The 23,140-nt window shown below is 32.6% G+C and overlaps 5 protein-coding genes across 6 annotated transcripts in view; 2 read left to right on the top strand and 3 right to left on the bottom strand.

Annotated features, from left to right (window-relative positions):
- The window catches only part of LOC148232599 (uncharacterized), a 29,901-nt gene extending 15,775 nt beyond the window's left edge, over positions 1-14,126 (top strand). The window contains 8 exon segments of the mRNA XM_088191440.1: positions 11,839-12,042; positions 12,103-12,213; positions 12,290-12,472; positions 12,548-12,692; positions 12,759-13,046; positions 13,354-13,515; positions 13,577-13,768; positions 13,838-14,126. Coding sequence (XP_088047566.1) covers positions 11,839-12,042; positions 12,103-12,213; positions 12,290-12,472; positions 12,548-12,692; positions 12,759-13,046; positions 13,354-13,515; positions 13,577-13,768; positions 13,838-14,050 — 1,498 coding nt within the window. The 3' untranslated portion in view covers positions 14,051-14,126.
- On the bottom strand, positions 1,379-5,736 carry LOC148232600 (peptidoglycan-recognition protein LB-like). 2 transcript variants are annotated; one of them, XM_088191536.1, is made up of 5 exons: positions 5,558-5,736; positions 5,446-5,485; positions 1,994-2,207; positions 1,766-1,884; positions 1,379-1,689 (listed from the first exon to the last, which is right to left on the bottom strand). In XM_088191536.1, exons 2-5 carry the CDS (start codon positions 5,459-5,461, stop codon positions 1,490-1,492), a joined length of 549 nt encoding a protein of 182 aa, XP_088047662.1. In that variant the 5' UTR covers positions 5,462-5,485; positions 5,558-5,736; the 3' UTR covers positions 1,379-1,489. The 2 variants fall into 2 exon arrangements, with proteins under 2 accessions (XP_088047662.1, XP_088047661.1); XM_088191535.1 differs by lacking the exons at positions 5,446-5,485; positions 5,558-5,736 and adding an exon at positions 5,223-5,377.
- LOC148232598 (nuclear speckle splicing regulatory protein 1) lies at positions 13,512-15,708 on the bottom strand. The gene is made up of 4 exons (XM_088191441.1): positions 15,622-15,708; positions 15,412-15,559; positions 14,955-15,152; positions 13,512-14,894 (listed from the first exon to the last, which is right to left on the bottom strand). The coding sequence occupies exons 1-4, from the start codon at positions 15,630-15,632 to the stop codon at positions 14,127-14,129; spliced, it is 1,125 nt and encodes a 374-aa protein (XP_088047567.1). The 5' UTR covers positions 15,633-15,708; the 3' UTR covers positions 13,512-14,126.
- Positions 15,709-16,330: 622 nt separating this feature from the next.
- LOC148232597 (uncharacterized protein KIAA2013 homolog) lies at positions 16,331-18,505 on the top strand. Its single transcript, XM_088192422.1, has one exon. It carries the CDS (start codon positions 16,411-16,413, stop codon positions 18,208-18,210), a length of 1,800 nt encoding a protein of 599 aa, XP_088048548.1. The 5' UTR covers positions 16,331-16,410; the 3' UTR covers positions 18,211-18,505.
- A 1,220-nt stretch (positions 18,506-19,725) lies between these two features.
- Positions 19,726-21,670, bottom strand: LOC148232596 (uncharacterized). Its single transcript, XM_088192423.1, has 4 exons — positions 21,551-21,670; positions 21,428-21,492; positions 21,291-21,366; positions 19,726-21,227 (listed from the first exon to the last, which is right to left on the bottom strand). The coding sequence occupies exons 1-4, from the start codon at positions 21,576-21,578 to the stop codon at positions 19,849-19,851; spliced, it is 1,548 nt and encodes a 515-aa protein (XP_088048549.1). The 5' UTR covers positions 21,579-21,670; the 3' UTR covers positions 19,726-19,848.
- Positions 21,671-23,140: the final 1,470 nt, after the last annotated feature.

Below are 23,140 nucleotides of genomic sequence, written 5' to 3'. Positions count from 1 at the left end.
TATTGTTGCGTTTTTAGAAGGGTTTCGTCAAGTCCTTGACTGTCGTTTTCGAGCTTTTTGATTATGTTATATGCCGATTTCTAATTATATGTAATCTTTACTGATTGCACTCTTACCAAATATATATATTTCAATATAGATATATTTGTAGTATTTAGTATTAAAATAATATCCGATAAATTAGTTGCTAAGAGCAAATTGTAAGTAAGGCAGTTTACGGCCAGCAAGCGCGCGGTCAGAATCGGCAACTTGATTTTTCCGACCCATAATAAATGTTTCAATGATTTTAATTTCTTTGCCCTAGGAAGCAAGTTAATGATATTTTTTTAATATTTGCAAAGCGTATAATGCAATATAAGATCAACATATTTATTGTTAAGGCTTCGATTATGTCGGAAGATTTAAATATTGAAAGCTAATAGTGAATGACATGGTTGAGTCTCAAGAATTCAGAACTCATCACATAGATAGATATCAAAAAGGCTAAGGACATATATATGTATAAAGCGCTTTGAGCTTAGATCATAAAAACATATCAGTAAATTATTCAGTAGTATAGGATACATAAAGAACAGTTAAAAGACTCATCTACATTTAAATATATTAATATATTGTTGCGAAAAAAAACATAAGTTGACTCTATTAAAGTGATAAACATATTATTACTAGGAATTATTTTTGTTATTATGCCGTTTTTAATTACATTTTCTAAGAAACAATAGGGAGTTTCCCGCATGATGAAAATATGTATTAACGTCACTAACGCATTGAATCGTCGTCTTGATTCTAGCGCCGCGTTTTATATTTCTTATTTGAATTAAATACATTCGTTAAGTATTGTGAGAAAGAGATTTCATAGTAAAAATATGACTCACAAAGATTTTCAACTAAGTTTACGATAAACTTGATTCGTATATGCTGCTTGTTTTTATCTTACTAAATATCAATAATTTACGTTGTTGATTTTCCTCAATAATGCATGGATTTAACATATCTATTTAAAACTATAACACATGAACGAAGTAAAATGTTTATTACATATTTAAAGTTTGCGAAACTTTGGCATGGACTTGTATTTTAAGGGTTAAAGAATCGCATTGTTGTTCTCTCGGGTCTAGTCGACGACCCAAGATCAATTCTTCGGCGTGGCTCAAACTTGTTGATATTCCCTGCTCATGACGAAGGAACGTGTGATAAGTAATCGATTTATATTTTTTAGAAAGGCTTTACTCACCCTCTCTTCTCGAAAACCGATTTTAAAGTGGTTCCAAGAAATATCGTTATCTTATTTGTCGAACGGTCGTGTCTGCTTATATTGTATTATTTTAAAATGCTTTACTCAATAGTAGATTTTAAGACAATAATAAAAAAATAACAATTCTATAAAACTTTTTATTAACAAACATTTATGTACAAAAATAAATTGACTATAAAATGCATAATACGGCTGTATAAGTATCTTTGGCATTACTGTATTATATTAACATGTTTACGTGTTGCTCCTCTTCGGTTCGGGGGAATAGTGAGGCCAAGTGACTATTTCGTCGTACAGAGCCTGACCAGGACATTCAGTCGGTCTGGTCTGTCTGTGGCCTATCAATTTGTAGTCTTCTGCGATATATCCGTTCTTGATACCCACAGCTATCAGTGCTTTTATAGAATCGAGCTGATGCTTAGGAGGAAGGATAGCTGGAATCAAAAACACATGATGAATAATGTGTATGATATAATATATGGAACGACTATAGTTTGTTATGAAACTCACAGACGAAATCTCCTATGGTGCATATGCCTATGCTCTTGACGTTGAAATTAGGCGCGTGCGCTCCAACCCTAGACCATCCTCTGCCTTCGTATGCCATACCGTTTCCTCCGATTGCAAAGCTGAAGGGATGAGTAATTAGTTTATGATCCAATATGGGTGATTCTCTAGCGCATGAGTAGCGCCGTCTGCCCAGGCGTGCAATGGTGCACGCATGTGAAAATTACTCACTTATATCCAATGTCGACCCATCCATTGCTGTCCATGTGGAATTTCTGCATACTGCGCATGGCAGCTTCGCACTCTTCGTCGCTATGACACGGTCCAGGAATGTAAGAATGATGGATGACCACATATGGCACAGGATTGATCAATGCCTCGATGCTGGTCGGCGGTCTGGCTTTCCATCCTTCGCGATCCACTATAGTCAAGTTGCATTCGGCACCTGAAACGTTGACATTGACGTAGACAATGCAAATTTTAAAATTGCTGCCTGCGGAAGCTCACAATTTCGGAAATTGCTTATATAGGATGGATTAGAGTAAAACTTTAATAAAAAAACATAATTGCAATAAATTCCTATTAATTTAAACATGCTTATCCGGTCAGAGACAGATTTTTTTATAATTGTCATGATTTTGAAATGTTGCTCTATTGTGGTCAACCTAACGCTCATTTATCACATTTGTGTTATTTTTGAGTGCTTGTTATAGATAAAATTGTGAATGAATCGGTACGAAATTATCTTTTGCTGACATCATGTATGAATGATCGATAATTGATTGATTGAGTTCTATCACGTGTTTTCAAGATAAACACATCAACTCAGATGCTATTGAAAATATGGACATATTATGACATTAAAATATTTAAATCTTATTGCTGTTATCTATGTTTTTTTTTTTTTTAATATATTAGTTGAGAACATATTATATGTCATGCGCTTTCTGATTATATCGCAATTTTTTGAGTGATCAGTTGCGCAAAAAAAATATTATTTGAAACAACAACATGCATATAAAAATAGGGACGTGGATTAAGAAGAACAGTTTACATGCATTTGAGATGTAAATAAAAAAAAACATATTTCTTTTTATATGTAAAATCTTTTTACTGATTTAATTTCTAAAAGATGGGTCAATACTTATGCATGTAAATTATATTTTAGCTAATATTTATAATATGAACGAACGAGTAAATAATTATTACATTATAATTTTTTATGTGACTGAAATATGTTTTATTAACTCGCTCCCTTTCCATCACATGATATTTTGCGTGTAATTCATTGATCTTTGCATTTTTTTTTTGTTGACTGTCAATGTTCGAGGATGCTTAAACAAAATGTTATCGTAATTCCTAGAGTCGGTCATAAAACTTATATTGTCTAACAATATAAGTTTATCGGTTTCTTTTAGCACTATCGACTTTAAATGCAATTGATTTTCAAATTGCAATAGTTTTAATCCATTTAAAAATATTTGTATAAATTTAATTTTATTAGAATTATTAATAAAATACGTTTTTGGATATAACGAAATTTGAAGATAGGCAAACTTTCCTAGTTTTTATTATACTCTGCGAGTTTTAAAGTGCCTAGAGAGACGCAATCACGTCCCTTATCCTTAACCGTAGCGGCCAGGGCGTCAGTGCATGATAACGCTCCTCTTGCAGGAGTAGCGTGCATGAGGAGCGAATAGCTCCCAAACACAAATACCGTTTTTGGTGATGGCTATGAAGAGCTGGAAAAAATTATGTGGGATCATAATTTTTTTTATATGTTTAATTGTTTAGTTATTGTGTATACAATGCGCATTGGGCAAACCTCTCGAATAATGATAAGTCAGATTTATAATAAAAAATTAATTAAATATAAACAAGATTTTTTTTCTAAAAATATATTTAAATAATAGTTTAAAAATGGCTGCTATTCAAAAATGAAAATGTATAACTAGAAAAATAAGTAAAGATGTATAAAACGAACTAAAATAGAAATATTGTTTTTAAATATGTTGTTTTTTATATTATTTTTTATTTTTTTTAAACAGTTTTTGAAAACACGTTAAATTCTGTAGTTTTAATCATATCGACATAATACTTGTTTTAAAAGTTGATCACAATATTGTTTCAAAATTCCATACAAAAATTAAAATTTCATCAAAAAGGTAAAAAAATGTTTTAAAAAACTATTTTTTTTACAATTTCTATTATTTATTATTTAACGTTTATTGAAGATACAATAATACTTAATACAGCTAAATTCGTTAGCCAGTCTGATTTGTCATCTAGCTTCAAAATTGTCACAAATAAAGATCTGATAAAATCATTAAAAAAAAAGAGACAAAAAACTAAATTAAATTTAAATTAAATAAACATTTAAAATTTGTTTTATATGCATTTTTTTATTTAATGCTATCGACATGAAATTTGTTATGAAAATAGATCCTGAAAATATTTTAGCTAAGTTCATTAGCCAGTTTGATTTGTCATATTGTTTCAAAATGGCCACTAATAAAAAAACTTATAAAATCATTGAAAAAATAAATTAAAAAAAAAATATGTTTCATTTACATGTGTTTATATTTATGTGGGGACGAATGGTTTTTGAAGTCATAATAATTGTCGTTGTTTTAATTATATCTACTTACATCTAAAAATACAACTTGTTAATATCTCTATTTAGTGCGTTAGCCGATGTGATCCGTCATCTTGTTTGAAAATGGCGGTTAATCAAAAAATTAATAGCTCTTAAAAAACCATAGGGAAAAAAGTAATTATGTAAAAAATGTTAAGTACAATGGATATTAAAATAAAATTTAAATTAAAAAACGCAGTATAAAAAACTCATTTTAAAATTATTGAAAAACAGTTAAATATTCAAAAATGCTAATTAATAGAAATTAAAATAATAATTTAACAAAAAATATTTTTTTACACACAAATACAGATAACCTAATTATTGTTTTTAATCGCTGGTGTTTTTTAAATAAGAAATAAATTATAATAATATTCTAGCATTAAAAAATTGCTAGAATATTTTTAGAATTGTATGATTTATTATAATAATCAAAATCATTTTTTTGCATTATATATTATTTTTTTAATTTATAAATTCGCCATTTTTTTTAATAATAGTGCAATAATGCTGTACTCTTTTTAATTGATTTTTTAGATATATCTATAAAATTGTTTTGCAGTGCTATTAAGTAGATGCGATTATACTCGTACGTTAAAAACGAATCACTAGTTCTCAGATATTTTATTTATACGTTAAAAAAATGTACAATATATTTTTATATATATTTACTAGTCAAAAAATAAATTAAAAACATTGATTGATTTTTTTTAAATTAAAAATATATTTTTAATTATGTACTACCTTCGAATATAAATACAATACATGTAAAAATCACTATTTTTCGATTCAGCACTGATTTTTTAACACTATTACAATATTTACCTCCCACATAATTCGAAAGAGGATGTGCTAATGCCGAAACGGCAAAAGCTGCCACCAAAATAATCACAAAGGCCATGTTTTATGATCAGGCACCCAACTACTATTGAACGCCATAGTAGTCAGATTTGGCTTTTATACGAATAGGGCCCCTGTAATCTCGAGAGACCCTATGACGTCACACAAACACTATATTTTTCACTTTTACTAATGAATTACAGCTCACCTCCATCAGAGGACATCTTGCCCGCCTTGGCGCTAAATCACTGATGAAAAAATATACAGTTATAGCACATACACCGATCGGGTACTTGAACTTTTGGTCTCTATCTAAAAACCTGCTGTCTCTCCGCGAGCTGCTAACTCCAGACTGAGGATGGAGAATTGGTGCTTCAATTCTTATACGTGGTTTGTGTTAGTAATGGATCTGTTCAGGGAAGCTGATGAATCGGGTTCATTGTGGATGGTGTTTGTTACGGGGATTCACCTTGCTTCTATGCATTATCGTGTTCCATAGCACGTGATTCAGAAGCGGAGATGAATGTGGCAAATTACGTCCGACGCGATGACTATCGGGTGATTGCAGCGAGGATATTATATATGTATTGGCTCTGCTGAGTGAATGGCTAACGACTTGCAAGGTCAAGATGTTTATGAATGAAGCGTTTTTTTTGCAATAATCTATTCTATCCAAATACATATTTTTAATTATACTAGATTAGTCAAATGCAATGGGTTAATTTGATTTGCTTTTAAATTAATTATTGATTAGATTAAGGACATTCTAATTGCTGTTTGTTAACTTTTTCTGAGTGTGTGAATATACCTAATGCTAATTAAAAACATAAAGAACACATGAAACCATATATACAGTTGGTCTAAAAATCAAAATAATGAATTTATTTTATGCATCTTTTTTATTTAGCTATATGTATTGTTAATAGTAAAAAGTTTTATCAGGCAATGACACATTTAAGACTACTAAAAAAAAAAGTTAAGTATAGTTTTGAAGACAGGCCTTTATTTTTCATTATGTTAGTTTTCATCTCTCCATTTAAAACTCCAGAGTATTGTTGACAATTTAAAAAAAAACAGTAATAAAAACAAACCAGTTCATATGGCAAAACTTCAAGTTGCCAAAAAACTAGTTGAAATGTTTTTATAGTATATGTAGATGTGAAAAAAACGCATCACTTCTCGCAGTCATAAAGAATTCAAAATATATCCGTAATCCTTGCTTGGATTTTTTTGGAACATCTCACTCATTTATGAATATGTCAAACTCATTTTTGAGTGGTTACTTAATTATATGCTTTCACGGAAAAATATTTATAAAATCCACAATGTCGTGTGTTCCTCAACTAGGTTGTCGACACGGCAAGACTAAAAGTTTGTCGGTTATAACCAATCATCATTTCAAAGTCTTTAAAATAAAATCGAAATGGGTGCAATAAATTGGTTTAATTGCAAAAAAAACTACTTTTTGTGATGATCGAAAGATACTACGAATGTGCTTACGTGATATGCGTTTTTACATAACATTTTAACAGTATTTGCAAAACATTTGATAAAGAAATAAATGTAGCTTAGTAAAGGGAGTGTATATAGTTGTATATCTAACATAGAAAAGAGTGATTTAAAATAAATAAACTCACTAATTTAAAATAATAGATATGGTGCACTATGTAAAGATGCTATAAAAAATGTCTACTTGCGAAATCCAGAGAGTCAAATCATCTGGGGTTGCTCCTTATATTCCGGAATGGAAGGTATCCGCTTAATCGACATTGGTGCTTTATATACTGTGCTGGATATTTTTTTTTATCTCTGATGGAAAAACACGTGGACTCATATTTTAATTTGATCAATGCATGAAATTAAAAAATATAATCTAATTAATTAATTCTCATTGTAACGACAGTGAAATAAAACCGAAAAACGAATCTTAATTTTTTTCCTGAAAAACTTTCATACAAAATGTTTTCATTGTAACGAAGTCTGATCTCAGTATAACGAAATATTTTAATCCGAATTTAAAAATGACGTTACAACTTAACACAATATTTATCCGAATTCAGTTCGTCCTCGATTTGGCGTGTGGCTGACATGTTCACAAGCGACATTCAAGTTGTTTGCTACCTGATCAGTAACGATATTTTGGGCTGACCGTTTTTTGTTGAGGTACACTCAAATGGAATTAGATGCACATTCTTTCGTAATTTACATCATGTAAAGTAAAAAGACGATAATTGCTCTAATTCTTAATCACAAATTTATAAACAATAACCAACACAATAGAACAGTAGTTCGAATTCCATATACATAGACTTCATGATTTATTTTTTAATTTCTGTCGCGTCTAGCAAATAATATATAATTATAATTCTGATCTATAAACACAAAAATATCGTGATTAATAAATACAATAAAATTGTGCATCGTGCCATCTATTGATTTTAAACTGTCATAATAGTTTAGGACGTAATAGCGTAGTCCGTAACGTCTCAGACTAGTAACTCTGAGGTTGCGGGCTCGAGCCCCCTGCAGCGGCACTTAAATTTGAATTTATAAAAATGAAAATATTATTGAAAAAAAAACGATCCAGCTGCAGTGACGTCTATTGATTATAAATTGTAGGGCAAATAATAATTTATAATTAATAATATATATGTCACCAGTGTAGGTATTCATTATATCCGACTGACTTACTCAGTTGGTACAGATTTGCCAGATGTAACGCATTGGGTTTACGCCTGCCAGGTTACAACGGATATTTAATAAAAAATAATTATAATCAGTGAAATAAATGTCACTATTTTAGTCTGATATCTCTTTATGTATTTAATGGTTGTTGATTGTGTTTACCTGGTTGTAACACATCGGGTTAATGCTAAAGATTTGCAATGAATAATTAAATAAAAAGTCTTGCGTAACTAATTTTGAGTGACTCCAAAAAAATGTGATTGGCTTAGTCACGCATCAAAGTTTTATGTAACAATGAAAATAATGCCACTAAAATGCGTGAAATTAATAATAGTCTCTTATTTTTTATATAAAAATGTAAACGATAATTTGTATTCGTGTTGATCGAAATTATCCAGGGCTTTTAAATTTTTTTAAATATTTTGTATTCGATTTACGTTCACTAAGTTAATCAGTAAAAAATGCAAAAATTGGATGTTTTGTTTATTTATTAATGCTGGCGACCAATCTTGAGTTGAAAAATAGGCAAATGTAATGTAGTCTGGATTTTTTATTTTTTATGAATATAATTATAGCCATAGTAAAAAAAAGTTGTAAGTTGTTTTTTAAATGAGACCTTTTATTTAAATCGCGGTTCGTAAATCAATCTGCAAATGTTATTTTTTATTCTGACTTCTACTGTATACATTGCTTGTTTATTTCATATACTGAAAGTATATTTTCATGTGTTTTGTAAATATTATACATGTCATTAATTCCAAAAAAATATTTATTTATAATTAGTGCCAAATTTGCAATTTAGTCATCAGCTTTGAATTCGCAATAAAATAATTTTATCGCCGAGTCATGGCTTTGGTCCAGATAAATCATTAGAATCGCCAATCAATCTTTAGAAAATTGAAGAATAAGCGCTGCCGAGAAAACTGATGTCGCTTTCCTGGAAATGTTCCAAAGATCGTTCTTCGATTTTTACGGTGAACCCCCGTAGTAGTATATCGGCGAGAGTGGGCAGCAATTCATTGTTTCTCAATAATCAATTATAACAGTTGGCAAAAATAATCGCGATCTATGATTCACAGATCTATTTTTTATCGTCATCTATGAGTAACAAATCTATTATTTTTTGTGACTCCTAAGATTGTATTGTATTATTAAAAATAGTTCGATTTGTTTGCTTGATCCTTCAGTCTTATCGTATCCACCTGTTTTTCGTTATATATCGCTTTCTTTATAGGAATCCCCTGATTCTTAAAAAATAAGTGAATACCGGCTATGACCTCACGCGATATTCAAGTTCCGGTTCAAAGCTTGCTCTTTAGCCAAGTGACTATTTAGTTTTTCTTATTGTGTGTTTTTGTAAATTCCTCGCTCAAAATTAAACACTTGATTGATATGCAAAAATATGTCAAGATGCTCATTCAATTTATGCTAATTTTACAACAAATTAAACTTGTATAAGTATATCACACTTTATAAATAATTAAAAACCAATGGATTATAATTCTGTTTTCAATTTAGCAACTGATATTTTTTATTGTAAATTAATATATTATTTAAATAAATATATCTAATAAGAGTTAAGAAAATACTAAACAATAGTTAAAAGTTGTTCCTAAAAAATATTTTTTTAAATTAAAATTTTATAATAAAAATAATAATATTTGATGAAACTGTAACTGTCGTAGTATTTTTATAATTATAGCGAAATAAAATTTGTTTTAAAAATATCTCGGCTAAAATAGATAAGTCATCTTAATCCGCTTATTTGTCAAAAAAACAAAAAACGGTAACCTCGCTAAAAAATTAAAATAATAATAATATAAAAAAAATGTTATTTTTGTGAGGACCACACAGATGCCCACCTTTATGGGGATTGTATTCCTGAAACTCGCGAAATTACTCTGACCAAAAGTGATTATTCAGACAAGAGTACAATCACACAAAATCTCGTTACGAATAGAAAAAAGGGGTTCCCTCATAAATAACACGCAAGGATTATCCGGTGCATTGAATGAATATTTCTTTGTTACGAAACGGTCACGGGAAACAATATATCACCGGAAGACAAATTGCACCGAAAGGCCACAATAATTCCGTTACGCAATTCTCCTCAGAAATATCTAGCAAGAAAATCTCACTTTCCAAAGGTGTATACTTATTTCATTGTTATAAGAAGCGAGTGCGACGATTAGCTGTATGGTTGTGATTGGTCAGCAAGCTTTGCAGCCATGAATACTTAAGCCTGGACTCCAATGAGGAAAGGGTAATCACCTGGTAGACTCCGGTAGATGCTCACATCCTGAGAGGGACACCATCATATGATCACTGTAGCAAAGAGAGATCAACTTCCTATAACAGCAAGCTATACTGTCGCTGCCACACCACATACAAAACCTCCGAGGCTCTTCCACTGACGTCATCCCTCCGCCAGATTCTCCACCACTGCTTGGAGAAAACATCTCGCCCATCATAGTCTGTCGCAATATGTAATATAACCAACAAAATCCTCACTATTAAAAAAATACAACAAACTGGCCAATTTTTGCCCCCCCCCCTTCTCCCGGTTAAAAACTGAAATAGCGTTCCTGGTCCATTTTTTTAATGCAAAGTATCAAATTTATAGAGGAAACTATTTAATTGGTGGTGCAAAATATTAAATGTATAGTGTTAAGTAATAAACTTTTTAAACTATACAATTTGTAGTGTAATTATATATTTCCCTTTTTAAAATAGCGACTACCAAAAACATAAGAAAATAGTAACTCAGATAAAAAAATCTTAGATAGATTTAACATTACATAAAATAATAATAATAATAAAAAGGTAAAAAACGTTTAGAAATAGAAATAAAATTGTATGAAAAAATGCTAGAGAAAAATGAAAAAAAGTCAAAAATATATTAATAATACAAGAATAATAAAAAAAAATTTTACACTTTTATATACAGAATTCTATTTACTCTTCGCAATTTTTGAAAACCATTTTTCACAAAAAAATATTTTCTAAATGACCTTATTTTTATGGACGATTTTATTATTTTTGTAGAAATTTTTAATACCGATAATAATTAAAATTATTAAATAAATTATTAAATTTTCAATATCCTTTTCGCTTTAAAAATACAAAATTTTACTCGTAAACCTAAAACTAAGTGAATTATCATAATCAATAGTTAAAAAATATATTTAATAAAAGCAAAATTTGTAAAAACGAACAATTTAGCAAAAAATATAGTGTCGGGCAATTATTTCTATTGTATACCAAGATTTTAATTTATATTATACACACAGCATCCATGTCGTCTCCATAGATTGGGTTAAACTTTTGGATTTCGAGAAGTAAAAAGATCTATTCATTTTGTTCGGTACTTGTGCGACTGAATTCGCATGTGTCCCATGTCAAAAGCACCGTAGTAATGTCAAGTTTTGAAGTTTGGGCTTATATACTCATCAGTTTATGGTATTTGCTTCGTTCTTCTCTACTCTCGACAGTCTAATATGAAACAAAATATGTTATTATCCGATACTTATCATAAGAATGCTCTTTATGTTAACAATAATAATTTAAGCAGCTGGAGAATTGGCAACACTAACTGGGCACATTAAACCGATTTTGCCAGCACTTGTATTGCTCTTTTTTGATGTCCAAAATGTTCAAACATTTCACGACCGTCAAATGATTTAAGAGCAGCATATAATTTCACTAGCGCCTGTTAGTGAAATTATATTTTCACTAATAGAATATGTATCTATCCATGAAAATGTATTCTAATATGATTTCACTGAAATACCAGTGAAGCATATGTATATATATTTTTTTTTTATTATCGTAACATATTGGAGTAACCTGTTATGCAATGTGAATGTGAGCAATAGTAAAATTATAAAAGTGATGCCACAATGTTATTATTTTTCAGGCGCGTACGAGCCGGTGGAGCGGCTGCGGCGTTAGCTGAAAAAAGGCGGAACAAGGAAGCAATAGATTCAGCGTCACGCGCTCAGCTTACTGACTATTGGAATAGACAGAAAACAGCTTTGAACGCCATCAAAAATCACCACGAACGATACAATGAATCCGACCAACGAGCGCATTCTTCACTTTACAACAGAGATAAGCAGAGGTATGTCTTAAAAATATCATTCCATTTAACTTTTGGTAAATTGGACACTCGTTTTTACAGTAAACTAGAAGAGCGTCAAAATAAACTGTCAATGATGCTCTACTACGAAGATTTGCAATATAAAGAAGAACTGAAGATGCATTCCATGCAGACGAAGATGATGCGAAACACGTATGCCATTTTATGTACTTTTATTTGCAGAACGATTTACTGTCTTAATCAGCATTCTGTTCATTTTTGTTTTTAGCTCATATTTAAACAACGTTCCAACTGAAGTGTTAAAAGACATTAATTTAGGAATCAAAGCTAAAGAGGATGAAAGACAAAAGAAAGAGGCTGATCTAAGATTGTATCATAAATGGAGATCGGATAATCTGATTATTAAAAATTTAGAAGAGAAGCAAAGAAACGGTGCTTTAAAATCCGCTTGGTATGCTTGGTACTTTTTTCTGCTATTTTATTATTTAAATATGTATTTATTTATATATATATTTTTGACAAATAGGATGGAGCAGGTTATTGAAAAAGAACTAGCGAAGAAGAAAGAAGAAGAAGATTTGCAGAAAACTCTGAAGCAAAGAAACGACTACATCAACAAGCAACTGGAGATTGAGAAGGAACAGGAGAAGTACAAAGAGCATAAAATGAAGGTGAATCTAAAAATAAATATGAACAATGCATGAATGAACGTTTATTTTTTGTTATACGATCAACAGGAACTCCAAGATGATCTATATCTCTAGATTAATAAGTTGCAAGAAGCTGAAAAGGTAAACGAGGATATTCAATCTCGAGAAGAAGTCGAGAGGAATTTGCTCAGCGCTTTGGAAGTAGCTAAGGAGATGCGAAAAAAGGAAGCTTCGACAAGAGTGGCAGCTCAAGAAGTCGTTCTCAGCAATATGCATTCGTATGCGAGGAAAATTAAGGAACGCGCCAAGCAGGCCGAAGAAGACGTTACGGCGGATTTGAACGAATTAAATTCTCTGATTGCTATATTTGAAAAAGTAAGATTAATTAGTTACATTACACCTGAAAGAACTGGGTTCAAATATCATATTTTTATCGGAGTTAGTAATTATTATATAATTATAATTCCAATCGATCATCAGAATCTCACGGATAAATAATTAAAATAATGGCGAGCTAGGTTGTACTCGGTGACTGTAACAATATTCTATAAATTATATAATATATGTCACTGCTTTACAAGCTTTATTTCAGTTTCACTATAGAATGGTTGTTGATTGTGTTGACTTAGTGGTAATAAAAATATTATAGTAAATAATAAAATTATGTTGGTTTCACAAATAGGATATCCATAAGGAAGATTACGACAAGAAGACTTGGAAAGAGGCACTTTTGAGCGCCAGGGAAGACTTCCAGAGGCAAAGGGAAATCGAGGAAATTAGGCAAAAGCAATTGGAGGGCGCAATGGACGGTGAAGCGAGGGCTCTTTATCAAAAACAATATAAGGTTTGTACTTTTGTTTTATTTAATAGTTATTAAATACGTATTTAATCAATTTTTTTGTTAGATTTGGTTACAAGAACATATCGCAAGACAGGAGTTATTAAACGACGTGATCGAAACATTGAACGATCAAATGAAGGTAAAAATTGGAGAGCGTAGAGAACTACGGAAAAATAACATCACAGAACGGGAGAATATGCTATCTGATATGGAGAAGCTTGGCGAAGAGTTGGAGAAGATACAAACCGAGCAAAAGGTTATTATTTAATTACACAGTTACGACGATGACAAAGTATTACACTATTATGTGAATTTCTATTTCCAGAACCAAAAGCAAGGGTTTACCAAAATGGCAGTTCTGCAAAATCAGTTGAAACAGATCGAACGGGAAGAAAAGGAGCTAGTCGATAATAAAACGCACGAAGACGAATTAAAAGCTGCCATAAGAGAAGAAGAACGACTCAGGAACGAAATAATCAAGTTGCAAAGAAACGGAAGCACTTTCCAACTTCATAGACGTCGCCGAATGGATTGGTGATTTAAAAATATCTTTAATTTAAATATATACTAGATTTAATTGTATTACGGATCAATAAAATTACATTAAATTAAAATCATATTCTTATTCCTTTTCTTTCATAATAACGCTTCAACGCCTGTTGGAACAATTCACCGACGGTCCTCTTCTTCCATATATCAACTTTCACTTTCGCTTCTTTCGGTTTCTCGGCTTCGATCTTCTCCTCCTTTTCTTTCTTCACTTCGGCAATTTGAGGAACGTCGAATGGCTTTTTAAATACTTCCTCTTTTACAACTACCGTTTCTTCCGTCGGTGCGTCTTTCTTTTTCTTCTCCTTAGGTTTGCCTTCTTCGTCTTCGTCAGAACTTGAATCGTCGATCGAAAAGTCCGAGTCTGCGTCAATGTTCGATTGTAAATGCGTTCTTTGATCTTTATTAGCTAATATATCCGCAACGTTAGCTCCTCTGTCTTCTTCCTCGCTATCAGATTTATCATCTTTAGTATCGGCACTGGAATGTTTACGTTTTCTATAACTTCTTTTAACCTTATTCCCCTTAGATTCTTTATCTTTTGAATCGCTCGCTTTTTCAGCTTCGTCTTCGCCCTCCGATTCTTTCTCTTCTTTGATCTCTTTCTCCTCAACGATCGCTTCTTTAGAATTCAACTGTTGATCATACAAATGTCGATAAAACCCGCCCAAATCCTTTTGTTTAGTCACATCGCAAATCTCTTCTAAATATTGCATCCGTTTATCCTTCTCTTCGTCCAATCGCATTTCTTCCAATTTCTTTTTATAAGCTGACGTAACAAACGATTCTTTATCGATAAATTTATCCCCTTCCTCTTCGCGTTCTTTTTGAACCTGAAAACAAAATGCGTTAGTCCCTAGAACGAAAAAATCCTTCTCCATATATCAATATACCTGTCTTTCAACCCGACGTTCGTTTTCCTTTTTCCTCTTTTCGGCCGCGTCCAATAACGTGGCTATGTACTTGGGAGTTTTATCTTTCCGCGCAGCTTGATACTTTTCTTTCTTGTTACGTTCTATATCGTCATATAATTCATCGTATTGATAAACGGTAGGATCTTCACTGATGACTTTTTCTTGAACGTTGCGGGCCTTTAATATAAAGGTTTGTATTAAATATTAAGGTGACAAGAGTTTTAAAATATCAAAGAAGATAATTAAAAATATTTTTTGTATAAAGGAAGAGATTACTGTGAGAGCTAAAAAAAGTAATTTCAGAAATTTTTGATCAAAGACCACCTTTGAATTTTTTCTGTGGAGAAATTGTTATGGGAGTTAAATAAATCTTTTTGTAAATTTTTGAGGTAAACCATATAAATATAAACTTTTTATAATAGATACACGTCCATACCTGTCTTTTTAATCGATCGCCAGTCTCATATGGCGCTATCGGTGTCTTATCATCATTATCTGAATCCCCGTCGTCTCCGAATACGTTCTTAGAAGCAACGAACACTGGCGCGGCTTTCTTCGATTTATCAGCTAATATAAGACCGTATCTATATTGAAAAAATACAATTGATATAGTTTTTGTAAACGAATAAAACGATTTAAAACTCACTGTTTAGACATTTTGCATCAAGTAGCGTCAATGATAGGTTAACGTTTGACAGCTGTTATGTCAGATGTTGCCATTCGACAAGTGTTCGATATTACCCCTTAAAATGTTTTTTGCTATTCCAAAATACATATTAGGTAGTATCCTAAATGATTTTTAATTATTTATTAAAACAGAATTTTCCCAAATATATATTTATACTGACAATTACTTAAATACGGAACGCTTAACTGTCCCGACGACCTTAGTCTAAACAGTGAGATAAAATGTTAAAAAATAACATGTCCCGTGAATACGGACGTCTGGTCACCCATATAAAAGTATGCTCTCCTTTCTTACTCGCACCCATTATTTTATGCGTGAGCGATCGAAAGAAAGGATATTTCACCACACGCGCCTGATTCGTACTTACGTATTGCAAAAAATGTATGATTATGTTCTAGTCCCCCAGCTACACGCACCCAAATAGCACGTCCATTATTTACCGTGGTCTACTGTATATTCTAAAAATAAGTATGTATACGATAAACAAATATTTTCAACAAATTTATGTGTTTAAAACTTGCAAAATTCATCAGGCCATCATGAGTGTTTCATTAATTGTGTATTGAAATTAAATAACTTTTGTTAAAAAGCTTAGATAGTGAAAAAGTTTCGAGCGATTAATTTGTGATCAGATAACTAGACTCTAGTAAGAAATATTTTTGTATGGTCGTTAAAGGCGGCGTTATGGCCGCACTCTAAACGTCAAATGTCATTCGGACGATGCGCCGGTTGAGTTGAGGCGCCTGTATGGAGACTTTGCGCGAATGGGCCAGGCGAGCTCGGCGCTTGGCGGAGGCCCGTCGCAGGGCTCTGCTGCTGCTGGCGTTCGTCGCGTTCCTGCTGCTCTACCTGGCGCCGGCCGCCATCAGGTTTCTGCGACCGAGGATTCCGGTTTCCGCGCCCCCTGAGATATGCATTCAGTCGCGCCTCGCCGCTTTCAAGCGAGCCGTGGATCGCGGAGACGCGGCGGCTTCGCCCTCTCCTTTCGTGCCCTACGTGGGCAACGGGGCCTTCGGCGTGGCAATCGAGCCGGAAGCTCGCGTCCGCGTCAGATCGGGGCGCACGCTCTCGTTGCCGGTGGACTTTAAACCGCTCGTTTCCGTGGGAGGCGACTTAGACGCGAAGGAGTCTTTCGTGGTCGACTACTCGACGGGAACGGTGCGAGTCTTTCGATGCTTCGCCGACGGATACGACGTCTCACACGAGTACTACGCGCACAGAACCATCCCCTATCTGCTCGTTCAAGTCGTCAAAATAACGAATCCGACTAGCGAAACTGTCGAATTGAGCGTCGCGCCGCCCCGAACCGGATGGTCTTCCCCCAAGCGGACCGTCAAATACGTGTCCGGCTCTTCCGTCGTATACAATTACGACGTTTATTCCGGTTCCGTCGACGTAGACGGACCGGACGATCTCGTCTTGGCCGTTTGCATAGCGACTAGAGTTCTACCTGCAAAATTAACGGTCAGAGCGCACGACACTCTGACTTACGAGATATTGACTACGATACAATACAGCGATCCGGTTCCGAGAGATCGATTCGCAGAAGAGCGCGATTCGATCGAACGGCTGGGCTTGAAGAACACGGAGAGAGCCGTCGAATCGTCGGTGGAAGGTGTCCGCGATTCGCACGTCGACGTATGGAAGCGTCTGTGGCTGACGGGCTTCTCTATAAGCGAATCCAAAGCTTCCGACGCCATCAACGGCGATCGAATCAACGCCACCGTTTACGCAGTTCTGTCTCAAGTCAGATCGTTGGAATACGAAGACGGCGCCTCTCCGTCGCGGAGGAGCGAAATAATGCGTTCTCTGTCCTACGCCGAAGGCTGCTACGGCGGTTATTACACGCTGCAGGCTGAAAACCTCTGGAAACCGATGGAGAACGTCAAGCAACTGGACAACGTTGTCGGAGCCTGGCTCCTGACGCTGGAGAAGCAGGGATGTCACAATCTATTGAAAGCCGGCGCGAGCGGAGCGGCTCAAGCGATGGTCCTGAGCTTCGGCGGCTTGCGATTCAGCAATCAACATTTAGAGTTCAACGTCCATCCGTCGGATCTGCACAGAGATTTTCATTTCCGAAGGGTCAACTACGGCAATCTGACGCATCTCAACATCAGCGTGATCGTGGAGGAGGACAACAAGGCCGCTCTGTACGTGGCTTTGGACCGATCCGACAAAAACTATTACGCCTGCGACGGCGGCTGTTTGGACAGTCCCGTTCCGCTGGGACCCGCTCGCAAATACTTTCCCGTGAAACTGACGGAACCCTTGACGGCCATCCTCTACATCACGTCCGACAAGCAGCACATGGAAGATCTGCGCCACGCCATACACGTGAAAGAGGTGATGGTCGCTCCGCCTCACGAGCATCACGTGCTGGCCTTGCACAAGCACGGTCACAGCTTGGGCGGCTTGCCGACCATATTCTGGGTTACCGTCTGCTTCATCATCGTAGTGTTCCACCTCTTCCTGTGCCGCATCATCATGACCGAGTACTGCGATCCTCCCGACAACAAATACAGAAAAATGTACAGCAAGCCGTTATAGTGACGGAAAACTTTGTTGCGTTCTTATCTTATCGTTTTCGATTCGTCGTTATGCATGTTGAAAATTAAAATATATTCCACGCATATGTAATATTTAGGTTTAGACTACTTCTTAATCAAAATAGTATTATGTTCGTTTTATTTCGACGCCGATATTGTGATCGAGTATTATTTTTCGAATGTATTTTGTGCACGAAAACAAACAACCATGTTTTGCGCGTAAAAAAAATAATTTCTATTATGCGTTACTTATGTAAATATGTATAATATAATAAAAGTGTTAATTTATAATAAAACCTAGCGTATATTTCTTTAATATCCTCAATAATCATATACAAACACCTGATTTTTAGATACTGTCAATTTCATTTTTGATAATTCTCTCCAATATTAATCTTTTAACATTTGATTGAAAAAAGATATGATATATTATGTCAATTTAAAAAAAGGTAGATTTTTATATGATATCACATTATTATTCAATTACTTCTCTTGATAGTACTTTCATTAGAATATTCTTAATACTATTGCTTTATAACTTTTCTATTCTCAAACTGACGAAATCTATCTGATTCTTACCACAAAAGCAATGGAGAAAGGAAAATACTTAGTCAATTAATTTATTAGTAAGACCCAAGCAAAAGCATTTAAATGACATTTATTAATGGTATTTGATGATAGTGAATGATTCGATTAGCAGTTAAATTTGTTACAAACCGTTAGCAACAGAACATTCTGCTTAGCAATCTGATAACAAAGAAATTTCTGAGCAATTAAATAGAAAAAAAAACAAGTCAAGTTCGATAGAATTACAAGGTTCTCCTTAATGTTTTCTTCGGTTGTAAAATGAATTTCTCTATCCACACATAGTGCTTATGAAGGCATTTCCATTTGGAATTCGTTTCCGTCAGCACTTTTTTTGGAAAAAACTTCTGAAAGCTAAAAAAGTCATCATGGAAATTTTTGTTTAAAAACCATCTCCGATTTTTTTCAAGGAATCAAGGAGATATTGATACCGTGTTAAATATAATTAAATAGCGCCCCCAATTGGAGTACAAATATCCAAATTCATTGTGAAAAAATATCACAATAAGTGTTAAAAGCGCAATAAAAAAAATAGCGGTAATATCTAAGATCCGACAATAGCCTTTGTTATGCCATAGACAAAATCGCCACCATGGACAAAAAATATTTTTGCTGTCCTTTATATATTAATATTTTAAAACATAATAGCGAATTTTTATAGGTATTTTTTAAATATGGTTTCTATAACGATCTGTAAAAACACATTTATTAGAGGGGTGGAGTTTTACAATGCAGCCTGATTGGTCTAAATAAGTATTTTTCTAATATATTATTTGGCTTCCATAGAAAATTACTGTCAACTCTCTGGTTCTTAGTCTCCTACGTTTTATAGTAATGTTCATTTGAAAGGACACATGAAACTTAGTCTAGTGGATAGATATTATAACTAATATATGTATGCATTATATGTTAAAAAAAAAATACAATCAGTAGTAAAAGATTTTTTTATTATAATATATAAAAAAAAATATGAATATATTACAAAGTCTTGATTTATGTATTGTATATATAATGATCGTAATCCGTTTTTCACATTTCGATTTTTCTAAAAATTTCATATTTGAATACTATTTATATCTAACATTTTTTTATTTTTAATAATACTATGAATTTTCATATGACGTAAAAGGAAGATTTTATTCCTCAATCCTTTACCACATTTTCCGCATTTAAAATCGCTATGAATACTCGAAATGTGCATATAAAGCGAATATTTATTTGTATATATTTTTCCACAATTGTTGCATTCGAATTTATTAGAGAAATCGTTATGAACGTTCATATGGCGAAACAGAGAACGTTTATATTTAAACGACTTTCCGCATATCTCACATTTATACGCGAAAGCCTCTATATGAACGATCATATGTACTGTGAGGTTATTTTCGGTTTTAAAAGCGTTTCCGCATATCTTACATTGAAACTCGAAATCTTCTCTGTGAACTTTCATGTGACTTAAGAGCAAAACTTTATCTAAGAACGGCTTTCTACAAATTTCACACATAAAGTTATTTTCATCGCTATGAATCTCTCTGGTATGGCTCAAAAGAGAACTTTTATGTTTGAACGATTTTATGCACTTGTTACATTTAAACTCGCTGTAAGTTTCACTATGCGATTTCATATGACGCGAAAGGGACATCTTATGTTTGAAGGCTTTTCCGCACTTTTCGCATCCAAAGTCGTAAGAATCGCGATGAACTCTCATGTGTTGCCCTAGGGAATTTTTACTTTTCATCGCTTTTCCGCACTTCTCGCATTTAAAATCGCAAGAATCGATGTGAACGAGCATGTGCTGTATTAAGCATTTTTTCCATTTAAAACTCTTGTTACACTTGTCGCATTTGTATACTTTAGAATTACGATGAACGTTCCTTTTATGTCTCGCTAGGTAATCGCTACGTTTGAATATTTTGCCGCACAAATCGCAAGAAGCGTCGTGAATCTTCATATGTCGAGCGAGAGAATCGTAACTGATACACACTTTTTCACACTTTTCGCAATTGAATTCAGACGTTTCGATGTGAACTAGCATATGTTGTATTAAATTTGCTTTTCTACTGAAACCTTTACCGCACTTGTCACATTCGTAATTAATAGAATCGCGATGAATCCTTCTTTTATGTCTCATGAGGTATATGAGGCTTTTGAATGTTTTGTTACACTTACCGCAATCGTAATCGATAGAAACGTTATGAATGTTTATATGCTCTTTGAGACCGGGTTTATTTTTAAACGACTTTCTGCATATCTCACATTGAAAATTTGTAGGATCTTGAATTTGATCAATTTCTTCATCAGATTTACAAATTTTTAATGGATGTGTTGCAAAATACAGTTTATCAAGAGAAACCGGACCAACCTTTGGCTCTTGAAAATGTAAAATATTATCATTCCGGCTTGCGACCAGTTCTTCTTTTACATCATGCATTTCTAAAAAAAAATTTTAATCAATAGTTATATTATAATAGATATTATTTTTACATAAATCCCAACCTATTTCCAATAAATCGTCAACTAGTGTGATATTACTTTTGTCGTCTTCGTCCATCTCTATTTTCACATCCTTATACTTGAAAAATATGGTAATTAAAATACATTTTTATATATAAATATTATTCGATTTCGCTCACCATAGCTATGTATTCGATCTTTGTTTTGCTATCGGCTGTATTATATTGATTGTCAACGCCAGGTTCTACATATAAATAGTATTAGTACAATTTATTATATTAAAGCATTTATTATATTCATACCCGTTTTATATATGTCTGGAAACGACATTTTAACAATTAACTAAACTACAATCGCAGATCAATATAATGTCAGCCTGACGTTTAAAGTTTTGGCCTTGACGAGAAAATATCTATCCAACTTTTAAAACAATCACACTGGCAATACTATCATCATTAATCAATAAATTAATTTTATGATATTATTTTAATTAAATAAAAAAAATGAGATTTTTGCATAGACATTTAAATTAAAACCGTAATTTTAATAAAAAAAAACTAATGTTAAAATTGATTGTGCTGAGAAACTATTTTTTTATGAATTTTGTATTAATTTGCCAGCAAAATACCTCGCATTATTTTAATAAAAAAATCTAGATAGAAGATAGAAAAAAAGTTAAACAATTTACTGAATTATTAACATTTTTCAAAAAAAATATATGTAAACGTTGATTTTAATGAGTCATAAATATTTTTAAAATATAGTTTTAATAAGCAACATCATAAAAATAGGTTTTATTGTAATATTTCATTAACAAAAAAATATTTTTTACAGTCTACATGATTAAATATATCTTTAAAAAAAATTGAATTCCTGTATTAAAATTTAATATTAAGTACTTATAATTATTTTCTATTTTACAATAAGTTAAAAATGTATAAATATGTTAAATTAAGGAAAAATTTAAACATTGTTAAAAAGAGGGAACAATACATTAGGTAGCTTCCGTAAATGACGTCACAGGGTTTAATTGAATTTTTAACCTCCTCCGTTGTGTCATACCATGCCAGATTCCCTCTTCTCCCGTACGTCACGTCACAGAACTAAAATAATTTTAATTTACAAACACAACACTGTTATAGGTTCTGTATATTAATAGTAAAAGATGTACTCAATATTTTTAAGCATATATTGTAAATAAATCATACAATCTATACATTATATAGATATGTAATGTTTAATGTATATCATATACAAGACAGATAAAATGTATATTAACAATAAAATACCGATAGATAAAAAAAAAATTATGGAATATAAACCGATAACAATCAGTGTTTTAATTACTTAAATACCCTGTAACGCATAAATTGTTGTGTGTGTTTGTAATTTTATGAAATATGGTTGAAAATGTTAATAACAAGTTTATTTTACTGAAAATGCATTTATTAAAATTTCAATTAATAAAAATACATTAAGCTTCCTTATGAAAATTCAAATTCGTGATGTCACATTTTTTTAAATACTTCCTCCCCCCATCATAGACTAGCACAATTCTGCTAATCCCCACCCCCTCCTAAACCTATGATATCATTTATGAAAGCCGCATTATGAAAATTTTAGACTTTTAAGCTATATGCTAATTTAATTTATGTTTCTAAAGCAGATGTGTTAAGACATTTAATGTTTATTATTTAAGTTCAAGTTTAGTCTTGTCGTTGTCATCGAATCTGAATATTGGTGTATTAATATGGTCTCGAATATTTAATACTATTTTTCGGTGTGATTTTTGTAGTGTATTTTAAATAATAATTTCTTAACCAATATTATTTTAGCTTAAGTTTTTTGGTATAACCTACTCGTCGCTTTCCAAAGGATAGGAACTTTTGCGA

This window comes from Plectrocnemia conspersa, unplaced genomic scaffold (assembly GCF_051122295.1).
Source record: "Plectrocnemia conspersa isolate PC_06_02 unplaced genomic scaffold, ASM5112229v1 ptg000009l, whole genome shotgun sequence".
In the NCBI taxonomy this organism is placed as follows: domain Eukaryota; kingdom Metazoa; phylum Arthropoda; class Insecta; order Trichoptera; family Polycentropodidae; genus Plectrocnemia; species Plectrocnemia conspersa.
The sequence above is the reverse complement of the archived record's forward strand: the minus strand, read 5'-3'. Positions and strand labels throughout refer to the sequence as shown.